At 40.8% G+C, this 14,027-nt stretch overlaps 1 protein-coding gene across 1 annotated transcript; it reads left to right on the top strand.

Annotated features, from left to right (window-relative positions):
- The first annotated feature begins 7,122 nt into the window (after positions 1–7,122).
- Positions 7,123–8,702, top strand: LOC121279114 (glycogen synthase kinase binding protein). Its single transcript, XM_041190061.1, has one exon. The coding sequence runs from the start codon at positions 7,388–7,390 to the stop codon at positions 7,877–7,879; it is 492 nt and encodes a 163-aa protein (XP_041045995.1). The 5' UTR covers positions 7,123–7,387; the 3' UTR covers positions 7,880–8,702.
- Positions 8,703–14,027: the final 5,325 nt, after the last annotated feature.

Genomic DNA, 14,027 nt, shown 5'->3' with positions numbered 1-14,027 from the left:
TAACTGAGGATTTTTTATACCTCAGTTTTCACCACTTCTTAAATATATAGCCAGTCAGTTTCCAATTTTCTCTCTTTCTCTCTCTCTCTCTCTCTATATATATATAATATATAAAACCAGCTGGAAAAATTGTTGTTCTCTCAACTCTAAACTGTATTACTTTCTTGCTGATTTGAAGAAAGATCCTTTACCTAAAGTGTTAACTCTGCTTCTCTCTCCGCAGATGCTGTCAGACCTGCTGAGTATTTCTAGCATTTTCTGTTTTTATTTCAGATTTCCAGCATCTACAGTATTTTGCTTTTGTGTTACTAATTTGCTGTCCTGACTTTCACTTATTAGACTTTTTAAATTTAATTTTGAGACAGAGGGAAACAAAGACTCAAAGGTACAATTGAAAATATTAGGAAACAGTGATGATGATTCCAAAAGAACAGACACTTGGCACGTGAAGTTTAATGCCGTGAAGTTGTGCATTTTGGAAGACAAATTAGGAGAGGCAGCATAAACTAAATAATAAAATTTTAATGGGGTGCATGGAGGGACTGAGTATGCATTCACATATCTTTGAAGTTGGTAGGACAAGTTGATAAATCTATTTAAAAAAATACTGGATCCTTGGCATTATAAGTAAGAGACGTTGAGTACAAAAGCAAGGAAGTTATACTAAAACTCTATCAATCACTAGTTAGACCTCAACCTAAGTAGTATGTACAATGAGCACCAAAATTTAGCAATTATGTCAAGGCTACGGGAGGCTGCATACAAGATTCACCAGAATAGAACCAAGGATAAGGGAATTTGGTTATGAGTAAGAAGTAGAGACCATAAGACCATAAGACATAGGAGCAGAAATTAGGCCATTCGGCCCATCGAGTCTGCTCTGCCATTCAATCATGGCTGATAAGTTTCTCAATCCCATTCTCCCGCCTTCTGCCCGTAACCTTTGATCCCCTTACCAGTCAAGAACCTATCTAACTCGGTCTTAAATACATTCAATCAGATACCCCCACTCTCTGGCTAAAGAAGTTTCTCCTCATCTCTGTTCTAAAAGGTCTTCCCTTTACTCTGAGGCTGTGCCCTCAGGTCCTAGTCTCTCCTACTAACGTAAACATCTACCCCATGTCCACTCTATCCAGGCCTTCCAGTATTCTGTAAGTTTCAATCAGATCCCCCCCTCATCCTTCTAAACTCCATTGAGTATAGACCCAGAGTCCTCAAACGTTCCTCATATGTTAAGCCTTTCATTACTGGGATCGTTCTCGTGAACCTCCTCTGGACCCTCTCCAGGGCCAGAACATCCTTCCTGAGATACGAGGCCCAAAATTGCTCACAATATTCTAAATGTGGTCTGACCAGAGCCTTATAAAGCCTCAGCAGCACATCCCTGCTTTTATATTCTAGTCCTCTCGAAATAAATGCCAACATTGCATTTGCCTTCCTAACTACCACATCAACCAGCAAGTTAACCTTAAGAGAATCCTGGACTAGGACTCCCAAGTCCCTTTGCACTCCAGATTTCTGAATTCTCTCCCCATTTAGAAAATAGTCTATGCCTCTATTCTTCCTACCAAAGTACATGACCTCACACTTCCCCACGTTGTATTCCATCTGCCACTTCTTTGCCTATTCTCCTAACCTGTCCAAATCCTCCTGCAGCCTTGTCCCCTCCTCAATACTATCTGTCCCTCCACCTAGCTTTGTATCATCTGCAAACTTAGCCAGGATGCTCTCAGTTCCTTCATTTAGATCATTAATGTATAAAGTGAAAAGTTGTGGTCCCAACACTGACCCCTGCGGAACTCCACTAGTCACCGGCTGCCATCCTGGGAAGGACCCCCTTATCCCCATTCTCTGCCTCCTGATGGGCAGCCAATCTTCTATCCATGCTAGTACCTTGCGTCTAACACCATGGGCTCTTATCTTACTGAGCATCCTCCCGTGCGGCACCTCGTCAAAGGCCTTCTGGAAGTCCAAGTAGATAACATCCATTGGCTTTGCTTTGTCTAACCTACTCATTAGCTCCTCAAATAATTCTAACAGATTTGTCAGGCATGACCTTCCCTTGATGAAACCTTGCTGACTTTACCCGATTTTACTATGCACTTCCAAGTATTCTGAAATCTCATCCTTAACAATGGACTCTAAAATCTCAGCAACGACCGAGGTCAGGCTAATTGGCCTGTAATTTCCCGTCTTTTGCCTCACTTCCTTCTTAAACAGGGGGGTTACATTAGCGATTTTCCAGTCCTCTGGGACCCTCCCTAACTCCAGTGATTCTTGAAAGATCACCACTAACGCCTCCACTGTCTCTTCAGTTATCTCCTTCAGAACTCTGGGGTGCAATCCATCTGGTCCAGGTGATTTATCCACCTTCAGACCTTTTAGTTTTCCTAGCACCTTCTCCTTGGTAATGGCCACCATACTCACCTCTGCCCCCCGACTCTCATGAACTTTGGGGATGTCACTCGTGTATTCCACTGTGAAGACAGACGCAAAGTACCTATTCAGTTCCTCCGCCATTTCTTTGATCCCCACTACTACTTCTCCAGCGTCATTTTCCAGCGGCCTAATGTCCCCTTTTGCCTCTCTCTTACCCTTTATATATCTAAAAAACTCTTGTAATTTTCTTTTATATTACTGGCTAGTTTACCCTCATATTTAATCTTCTCCCTCCTTATTTCTTTTTTAGTTGTCCTCTGTTGGTCTTCCCAATCCCCTGGTTTCCCACTGCTCTTCGCTGCATTGTATGCTTTCTTTTTAGCTTTTATGCTGTCCCTGATTTCCTTTGTCAGCCCTGGTTGCCTCATCCTCCCTTTGGTATGCTTCTTCTTCCTAGGGATGAATTTTTGCTGTGTTTCCCAAATTACTCCCAGAAACTCCTGCCATTGCTGTTCCACTGTCTTTCCTGCTAGGTTCATCTCCCAGTCATTTCTGGCCAGCTCCTCCTTCATGCCTCTGTAGTTGACTTTATTCAACTGTAATACCGTTACATCTGATTCCAGATTTTTCCTCTCAAATTGCAGGGTAAATTCTATCACTTCGTCCTAAGGGTTCCTTCACCTTAAGCTCCCTTGTCAAATCTGCCTCATTACACATCACTGAATCTAGAATTGCCTGTTCCCTAGTGGGCTCCACCACAAGCTGCTCCAAAAAGCCATCTCATAGACATTTCACAAATTCCTTTTCTTGGGATCCACTACCAACCTGATTTTCCCATTCTACCTGCATATTGAAATCCCCCATGATCACTGTAACCTTGCCTTTCTTACATGCCTTTTCTATCTCCTGGTGTATCTTGTGTCCCGCATCCTGACTACTGTTTGGAGGCCTGTACATAACTCCCATTATGGTATTTTTACCTTTGTGGTTCCTCAATTCTACCCACACAGATTCTACATCATCTGACCCTACATCATTTCTTGCTATTGGTTTAATTTCATTTCTTACTAACAAAGCAACCCCACCCCCTCTGCCAATCTGCCTGTCTTTTCGATAGGATGTAAATCCTTGGATATTTAGCTCCTGATCCCCTTGCAGCCATGTCTCCGTAATGCCCACCACATCATACCCGCCAATTTCAATCTGCGCCACAAGCTCATTTACCTTATTTCGTATATTGCGTGCATTTAGATACAACACCTTCAGTCCTGTATTTCCCGTCCCCTTTCTCATTGTTGTCCCTTTATCTGATGTGCTTGAAGTTAGATTCCTAGCCCTTTCCAAACACTCTGCCCTATTTTGTGTTCTGGAGACTTTAATAGCCTCTCTTGGGCTCTCCTTTTCAGTTTTTCATAATTTTCCATGAAGTTGAATCCACCCCCCACACACTAACCTGCTGCTTTTTTTCCCATTAGTCATACTTCTTGGAGTTTTACCCTCCCCCCCCAACTTTCTAGTTTAAAGTCCTGTTGACCACCCTACTTACCCTTTTTGCTAGAACATTGGTCCCAGATCGGTTCAGGTGGAGACCGTCTCAACGGTACAGAGCCCTCCTGTTCCAATATTGATGCCAGTACCCCATGTAATGGAACCCCTCTTTCCCGCACCACTCCTTTAGCCATGTGTTTACTTCCCTTATTCTCACGTCCCTGTGCCAATTTGCACGTGGCTCGGGTAGTAATCCGGAGATTATAACTCTTGAGGACCTGTTCTTTAATTTAGTTCCTAGTTCCTGATAATCCTCAAATGGGTCCTAGTCTTATCTATGTTATTTGTCCCGACGTGGACCACAACAACTGGATCCTCCCCCTCCCTCTCCAATATCCTTTCAAGCCTGACAAAGATGTCCTTCACCCTGGTAGTGGGCAGGCAACATACCATGCGGGACTCTCAATCCTGTTTACAAAGTAAGCTATCAATTCCCCTAATTACAGAATCCCCTACAACTACCACTTGTCTTTTTGCTCCCCCCTCTTGAATGGCCTCCTGTGTCACGGTGCTGTGGTCAGCTGGGTCATCCTCCCTACAGCCCTGTTCCTCATCCACACAGGGAGCAAATACCTCGTACCTGTTGGACAAGGCCAAGAGCTGAGGCTCCTCTGTTCCTGAACACAGGATCCCTCTACCTGCCTCACTTGCAGTCACACCCTGCTGATCCGGACTTGAGGTACTTAATCTACCAGGTGTGACCGCCTCCTTATACAAAGCATCCAGGTAACTCTCCCCCTCCCAGATGTGCTGTAGCGTCCGGAGCTCGGACTCCAGCTGATCAATTCTGAGCTGGAGTTCCTCCAGCAACCAACACTTGCTGCAGATGTGGTCACTGCAGCTCACAATGGGATCTGCCAGCTCCCACATCATACAGCTACAGCACATAAACTGAGATTGAAGCTGAGGTTGAAGCTCAGAAGCTGAGATTGATCTCCTTGGAAAATGTTAAGAGGAGATTCAATAAATGTATGATGGGTTTTCAAAGAGTAGATTGGGAGAAACTATTTTCACTGGCAGGAAGTCTTTTAACCAGGGGACAAGGAGTTATGATAATTGGCAAAAAGCCAAAAGGGAAATGAGAAGAACTTTTTAAACTCAGCGAGTGTTATGATCTGTGGCGCACTATCCGAAAGGAAGCTGCAAATGTCATAGTAACTTTCAAGAGGAATTTGGGTAGATGCTTAAAAAGAAAATAAATAGTGAAAGAACAGGGAAGTGAGACCAAATGGGTAGTTCTTTCAGTCAGAACAGCCTCCTTCTGTGTTGTATGATTGATTATTGGACAAGGAAGTGAAACAAAAAAGAAATAACACTTTGTGCACATATATGGTGTTTCCATGTATTAAAATATTCCAAGACGTTTTACTAAAGGGATTATCAAACAAATTTGACAGCAAGCCACAGAGGAGATAATAGAATAAGTGACAAATGGCTTGTCATGGAGCTAGGTTTTAAGGGGTGTATTAAAGGAGGAGTGAGAATTAAAATACAGTGTGGAGGTTTAGGGATGGATTTCCAGTTTAGGGCCTATATGAATGCGTGGCCACCAATCGCTGTGCAAAGAACATTGGGAATGCACAAGAAGCCCAAATTGACAGATCATGGAGGTTTAGGGCTGGAGGAGGTTACAGAGATAGCGAGGGATGAGGCCAGGGAGGGATTTGAAAAGAAGGATCAGGATTTTAAAACTGAGGTATTGTTTGGCCATAATTCAACATAAGTCAGCAAGCACAGAAGTAATGGATGAACAGAGTTCTGAAATACAGCCAGTAGAATTATGGATGAGCTGAAATCTATGGAGTTTACAAGCTGAGAGTTCAGCCTGGAGAGCATTAGAATGATCAAGTCTAGAGGTAACAAAAGCAAGGGTCAGCAAGACCAATGAAAAGTGAAGGATAATCATATTTTCTTGATACCTCATACCACAACATTAATTTCCAAATATAGTGCAAATAAAATAGCAGTTGGGAATCTGTGTGCATGATTATATTTTTAAAGTTGTATCTCTATATTATATTCTTTTGGCATTTCCTTTTTCCTCTCTTGTTAAGATTTTGACCGTTTCACTTGTGTACTTTTCTGATGAAACATTATTGACCCGAAATGTTATTTCCCTCCACAGATGCTGCCAGACCTGCTGAGCATTTTCTATTTTTATTTCAAATCCCAGATGCCCTTCAGTATTTTATCTATGTTTGAATCTGTTGCTGATTGTAAAGGAAGAACAAAACGAGGAAATTGGATTAAATGTAAAACAAGAAAGACTAGATTTTCTATTTTGTAAACATATTTTAAAAGTTGACAGTAAGCCCTCATATGGTGCTTTATTATTCAATCGAAAAACAGGAGGCATTGGCAGAAATTCTTTATGACTAAGAAGAACCTCTGACTTGTTTATTTAGGTCGGTTATTTTATTGATAATTAGCAGTGCCTAGTTTCGATTTGAGTTATTCGTTGAACCACATAGGCCAATTACGAGAAGGAGTAAAAAAAACCTTTAACCGATCGCTATCTATTTCTGACTAAGCCGCAGTTCCGTCTACTGACCATAAATATTGCATAAATTGCTGGAGCAACAGTATTTATTTCTTGCATCTGTGTGTGTGTGTGCGTGCAAAACTCTTCCAAATTTTGTTTTCGTTCTCCTTTATATATGTTTGTGCATTAGAGAGAGAGGAATAAACGCTTTTTCTGCACCCATACGCACATATTGGTGTTGCGCACACGTATGTGGATTCCAACGGTCCAAGTCTTCGAATAAATACAATCGCAGCCCATTCGTTGCTATTTCCCAATCATGCTCTCTGTGTTGGTAAGCTCAGTGCCAGACGCCTCCCCATGCTCTAGTGTAACATGTGGCACATTATTGTTTCAAACGTAGTGACGTAGGCTGCCATTCATTCTCTTCCACTGAGCCGAATCCACTATGGAGGGAGGGAGGGGGGAAGGTGGAAGCCTAGAGAAGTAATCGTTCAATTGCAAATAAGATCACAGAGACCACGAGCTCTCTTTAATTAAATGGCAAGTTGATCAAATTCCAAATTTAAATAAACAGTCGAATGTGAACAAACTCCACAGAATTAACTATTTATAAAGAGGGTGATATCTGGTTTCCCCCATGCTATGGAATGGGTGTTTCTGAGTTGATGTCATCCTTTGTTTACACCTGAAAGGCTGGGTGTGTGTGTGTGTGTGTGTGTGAGATCGGGACTTGGAGCGAAGGGTGTTTTCCTGCTTAACACAATTACCGTCCTTCCGCAGCCTCAGTGCCTTCCTTTACAATTTGTTTTTTTTTGAGATTGGCAGTTTTATTTACCTATCCCCACAAAAAAAACACCAATGTTTTCAGATACAGTATAAGCTAATGTGTTCGACTAGCTACTGTAAGAGAAACGACAGAGAGAGAGAAGGGAATTACAACCGCCAGCAGCAGGGAAAAAACAAAGCGCAGATAAGATGCCGCGACGGGGCGAAAGCTTCCTGCTCCTCGAACAGGCCGTCACCGTCGACTCGAAGGAGATCGACGCTCTGGTGGCTAAAATTGGGGAGACTTTGCAGTTCCAGCGGATCCCCAACGGCAGCAACGGCGGAGGCGTGAAGCAGCAGCAGCAGCAACAACAATATCAGCAGCAGTACCCACAACAACAACAGCAGGAGCCGCGTGTCTCGGCCAAATGTGGAATGTGTGGTATCGAGCGCTGGAAGGTTCCCAGCCGCAACAAACCGTACAGCGTTCCGAGCCGAGCCCGGGAACCGGCACCGCCAGCAAACAGCAAGAGCAAACACCTCATGAGGCCATCCCCAGAGTGCGCCCCGCGATACCAACAGCACCCCCACCAGAAACTCGAACAGCTCCTGTCGTCCGGCAACCTGATCAAAGAGGCAGTGAGGCGCCTCCATACCCGACACCACTATGCACACATCTACTCCGAGAAGCTGACCCTGTAGCTGAGACGTTTATTCACCATAACACTGGAGATCGCAACGAAGATTTAAAAAAGAGTGAAGAGAAAAAAGAAGACCCCAATAATATCTTTATTAGTGTAGGTGGCTGACTGTGGGAAACCGTTGAAACGATCACCACTCCAATTGACGTAGGGCTACCGAATATCCCTGTGAAATTTAAAAGCATATTTTTTGAAAAGATGATTTGTTTTAACGCACTGTACGATATTCTTAGGAAGGTTAATAAAACCTGAGGGATCCACTTTTGCACCAGTCCTATGACTATAGAGTTTTTTTCAAACAAACGATGCAAAAACAAAAGGTAATCTTTTGGATGTTGACTTTATTTTTTGAACGGGTATTCCTGAGGTTACACAACACACCATGTTTACAGCAGAGAATCGCACCGCCTGGTGCTTGTTTTTGAAGTCGGACACCACAAGGTCGTTATCACGTCGACCTTGATTTGTTTTTTCGTTTCTGTTTGGACTCCGTGTTTTGACTGACCCTTTCCACAAATGTTTGAATTCCCCAAACCGTTTTTTCAGCGGTGAACTGAATAACACATGGCAGCTGAGCCGAAACAACCCCGCATTCCGACTCTAGACACAGTACACCAGGAATTCCGCGAACTGTTTACAGTACGTGTCGTAACCCACTGGCTTTGGGACCTGGTTTAATGGAAAAGTAGGGTTAAGTTCGCTGTTATTTAATAGCCAGTTATATATTTTAGCTACAGTAAATACAAGTGTATACTTCGTAACGGAGTACTCTGTTGTTCCTGTTATCCAGGAATTGATGTGTTGAATAAAATAATTCAGTTAAACCAGTTTTTATTTGTTTCCTTTAAATATAGTTTGTATTAGTTCTAATTTGCATGGGTTTCTTCAGTTAGAACGGAAACATGTGGTTTGGTACATGATACCATACCACAGGGACTGATTTTCTAATGCTTTCTGTACTAATTAGGAAGTCGTGAATGAGTCGCGAGTGTGTAATATATATTCTGATGTGTGGAGCAGTCTTCACCCATTTGTATTTAGGTCAGGTCCACGCAGCATTGTTAACTGTAGTGAATATTTGCATGAAGAGGGGTCTTGGTAAATAGAGGGAAGCCTCAGGCTTAAAAATATGCAAGTTCTTTTAATGAACCACACACGTACCTTTAAGTATTTAAATATTTTGCCATTTCTTGAAGCTTTCAGTGGATGTTGTGCATCACAATTTGCTGTAAATTTCTAGTAATGGCTATGGAATAGTAGAATTAGTGCTGGAATGGCTGAAACTTAATTTGTTATTGCACTTCAGGTAGATAAATCTACAATCTAGTGCAGATTACTGGAAGAGGAATTTACTAAAACAGCAAACTTCAATGCTCCTGATGTACTTTAAACATTAAAAATAACAAAATTAATTAGTATTAACAATTTTCTATGTGCTGTAATTACAAACATTGTGCAAATGGCCTATTGGAAAAAAAGGCCAAACAAATATTCAAATTTCTAAGGAGTGCTATCAATGGGTTATATTATTGGTGTTCTGCTTGAATCTTCATAAGCCTACAATCAGGTTATTCTGAGTAAATTACATAAATTAACATATTGAAGAAAAATTGTGTATTTGATAAATCATTTTTATCTTTGGAGAAGTTCCTTTTGTCTCAAAGATTTGTCAAGAAATTAGCTCAAAAAAGCATTGAATTTAATAATTAGAGAGGAAACTATAGTCCAATTTTACATTGCTTCTAACTCTCTATGGCCTTTCAGTGCTTTTCAAAGACTGAAGTTGCTCACAAATCTGACTGGGTCTGCCATTTTGATGCAATAGTATGAATCGCCACTTTTCCAACACTCCAGTACAATTGAAATTGGTAAATTTAGTTAATGGGATACGTACAGTGAGAATAGTTTCATCCTTTGTCCAATTCCCTGAAGTTAGTTTTCAGAAGTTAAATCATCAGTTTCAGGAAAAGGAAGGAACTGAATTAGCATCGAGACCTTGAAAACAGGGCCAGTTTCAGGATGGCCATGTAGTTATTCTTAGCTATTGAAAAACAAATGACTAATGGGTTACAGGAAGACACAAGAGAAATAGAAAGCATATATGAAGATTAGACAATAAATCAAATAAATGTAGAACAGGCTGGGGGATCATAAAGTCAAGAGAAAATAATGAGAAGACAAATGAAATTAAGTTATAGAATGAGTATTCAAAATTCAGACAGTATAGCAAAATTTAAGAGAGTGATGAGAAAACACAAGTGAAACAGGAACAAATAAAGTAAAAATAAATTTTATTTCATTGCCCCTATATTTTTGCCCCAGTCCTGCATTACACATACTCACCTCTCAGGATTGAATAATTGCTGTGGATAAATTGCTTCCACTTCAGGGCGTGGAGTTTAAGGTATCTAAGCCTTCCTGTGGGGGAGGAGTTTGTTGCCCCAAACATATTCACATTTGTCAGTGTTTATATATCTTTATTGTATAAACTATACTACATTTAGTATATGTTTATTGTGTTCCAGGAAATAAGTTATTAATATATTGCAGGTTCTTGCATGCTGAATAATATGGTGCCTTGTCTTATCCCAGAGGTTTGTGGGGCAAAAGTATCATGACTGATTCAAATAGCTACTCACCTATCAATCAAATGTACAAAATGTGAACATATAAACCCAATAGGGAACAAATAAACAAAAGACGAAGCCTTCATCTGCTGGTACAATTAGATAACCAAGGGTGTAACAGGAAAACACCCCCTACCTGGACTGCAGCTCTGTGTGTTTTGCACATGTATTTCTTCAATATCTATAAAGATAGACTGAACAAACAGTAGAGCAAGCCTTGGTTTGAATTGTTAACCTTTTATTCCATGCCACGCCAATTTAAGCAGGTCATCTGGCTTGGCTTAAACAGGAGGTCTTCTAACTATCCTCTAGCATTTTAAATTCCTTCCCTCAGTGAAGGCACTCACAGCATTTTCCTGAACTAAAGAAAATTTGACTGTCATTTCAGCTATCTTGTTTTAAAACTCTGTTTTACTTTCACATCTTTATCCTCACTCAAAGACAGACAAAAAATAACAAGGTGAGGAGGTGTCCTCTGAATTACCCAGACATGCTATTGAATTGCATCTTTTTAACTCATGATGAACATTTTAATCAAATTCCATCTGACTACAAACATGCATCCCATATGGGATGGTCCTTAGAAATTCCTTCAAAGCAAACCTTAACCTAAAAACAAATTTTGAAAAATAAATCATATCTAGATGCTTTCTGTAGAAACAAATGGTCAAAAAGTCCAGAAACATAGATGTAATAGCGTGCATTATGTCACATTACGCTCAGATAGAACAGGACCAGCGCGTTCCCATAGAGAAATTGTGTGAGAGAAATGTATCTTGGGAATTGTAGTTTTCCATTGCTAAATAACAACACCCAGGAATGTATTGAACATCAGATTTACACAAATAACAGCTGAAAAAAAATCGTAAGTAAAGGATTAATATAATTCTGCGTTTTAATTGGTTTCGATGATTACATAAAAACCATGCGCTTGTTCGTGATGAGATTTGTTTTGCATTGTTAAAGAAAACAAGTGCTTGTGCTGAAGCTATAAAGTGTTGACAAAGTGGTTCGATGTTAACCTTGGATGTTGCAGTCAGTAAGTCAACAAGACTCAGACTATAGAAAATTACAGAGATAAATACAAAAAACAAAAAAACTGCGGATGCTGGAAATCCAAAACAAAAACAGAATTACCTGGAAAAACTCAGCAGGTCTGGCAGCATCGGCGGAGAAGAAAAGAGTTGACGTTTCGAGTCCTCATGACCCTTCGACAAATTACTGCCTGTTCAGATGCCAATCATTGGAGACTCGGCTATGCAAACCACCGGCATCACCCCCCACCCCCCATCCCCACCCCCTCCTCTCTGTACTGCTACACCAACAAGAACTAGAAATCCTCCATGAGAGATAGAGAAAAGTGTGAATGTTTGTAATGTAAATAATTGGGAATAAGATGTTTGGGGAAGAAAAGTTTGCTATCATAAAGTTTGGTCTGAATATCAGTAATATATTTAATACATTTAACTCAAATCAGTGATATGATATATTCCTATTACTCTATTGCAGTGATAGGCAAACAGCTGTCACATTTAGTCTGCAGCGAGACATGTTAAAGGTCATAAGCCACACTCCAGGTCCCATACTGCTTGTAAGCAATGCCATAGGAATAGGATTGCCAACTCTGAATGCATTCCTGAAGGTTCCATCTCATGACATCCTGCTTGCAATTGCCCAGCCTAGTCAACCTTTTTCCCCAAATCACTAACGGTTTTAAAACAAACAAGGTGAAAATGTTCAAAGAAAATGAAAAGAATTCTGCTATGATTTTCCTCCAAGGTTGCTTGCATCAGTGTCCTGGAGACTAATCTTTATCTTTTGGCTAGCACAGACACCATGGGCCAAATGGCCTCCCTCTGCACTGTAAATTTCCATGATTCCTGGAGATTCCAGGGCATACTTAGTAAAGTCGACAACTCCATGTGGGAAATCCAGTTGGATATTAAACATTAATTACACATTTTAAATAATGTTCCTTTTAATTATGTGAATCCTTCATTGTATGTTTTTGTCCTTTCTGATCTCACAATTGATTGAAAGAAGTATGTAGGTTATTTAACATCATGCAAATGAAGGTTCTTATTCAGATTGAAAAGAGCAATGCAGAGCAGTTTGTATGTCACCATGTTCTTCATTTCATTAGTAACCTTTGCTGCTTTCTGGGCTTTTTAATATAATGTTTATGCGTGTTGTCAGGTGTGGTGTTCTATGAATTGGCTAAGGGGTTGCATCAAACCCTATGTGGCATAGCAGAGCAATTTAAACAGTTCAATCATCTGGTAACCCTGTGTGGCAGAATCAGTTTGTAAATGGAAATTATGGAAAAGGGTAGCTTCTGGGGAAATGCTTTTGTTGCCTTCTTTATGATAACCAATTTTACAGCTGTCAAGCTTTTAAGCATTGCAGTAAGAGTCATCTTTTCTTAAGCAGTAAACGAAAAATACTACCCTAGACAGGATAATCTAATGCAGGGAAAGACCAAGGGTCTGTAAATTATTTTTGCGTGCTCATTGCCTTTTAAGAACATTTATCTAATGATTTAAACTCACTTTGTGTCACGTCTCCAATTCAGAGTGGTATTATTTATGACATAGAATTATAATGCTTGTAAAAGTCCTTGTTATTCTATAAATATATGGTACAACTAATAAAACTACTGTGGGTTAGAGGAGTGATACATTTGAATGTATAATATAGTCAATTTTACATGCCACATAGAGTCAATAACAAGTGAAGTCTTCAGGTGAAATAGGGTAGAGGGTAAGAGATAGCTGCACCAGGGAGTGAGGATATAATTTGACTCCCATTTTAAAGATACACCGGGGTTTCTTTTGGTGAAAGGGTAAAAGTAGGCTGTAAACAGGTGCTGTGCTAATAAGACATTCCTGTTTCAGGGATCAAGTGAAAGGGTGCACAAAACCTTGAATGCAGCATTCTGAGTCCAGGTGGAGGAGGTCCAGAGGAGGAGGGATGTCCTATACTTGCATGGGAGAGGGGAGGGAACTGTTTACTTCTCTCTTCCTGTCCTTCTCTCCTGCAGCAGCTGATGTTTCTTTGCCTGGTCTCATCTCTTCTTCCCATGTCTCCTGCAGACCAAAAAGAACCGCTAGAAAGATGCAGTGACCCTTCCTCCTGATGATTCCGATGAATTGTCCAATAAAGTAGAGTAGCACAGCACTATTTTTAGATGAAGTCCTCGGAGAACTTCCAGAATAAATATTGACAGGCTGTTGATGAAGTCTTGACAAAGTGTCCCAGGAAGTCTCCAGCTGTGGTTAAAGGTCCCCTTCAAGCCTCCAGCAATAACTGAGCAGCAAAAGTTGGATATACTTTTAGTACTTGAAATTCTCAGCAGTGACCTGTTTACTTAGCTGGTCACAGTTAGGAAATGTTCTTAAACGATGTGCAGCCTCTTTAATGAGCTCTAGCAGATAATTTACTTGTCTCTCAGCCCGTCTCCTTTACCAAGATGGCATCTTGCGCTAACCACCGGCTAAACCTGTGTTGCAGCTGAAGGGCACG

The sequence above is a fragment of the Carcharodon carcharias genome, chromosome 6 (assembly GCF_017639515.1).
Source record: "Carcharodon carcharias isolate sCarCar2 chromosome 6, sCarCar2.pri, whole genome shotgun sequence".
Lineage (NCBI taxonomy): Eukaryota > Metazoa > Chordata > Chondrichthyes > Lamniformes > Lamnidae > Carcharodon > Carcharodon carcharias.
The sequence above is the reverse complement of the archived record's forward strand: the minus strand, read 5'-3'. Positions and strand labels throughout refer to the sequence as shown.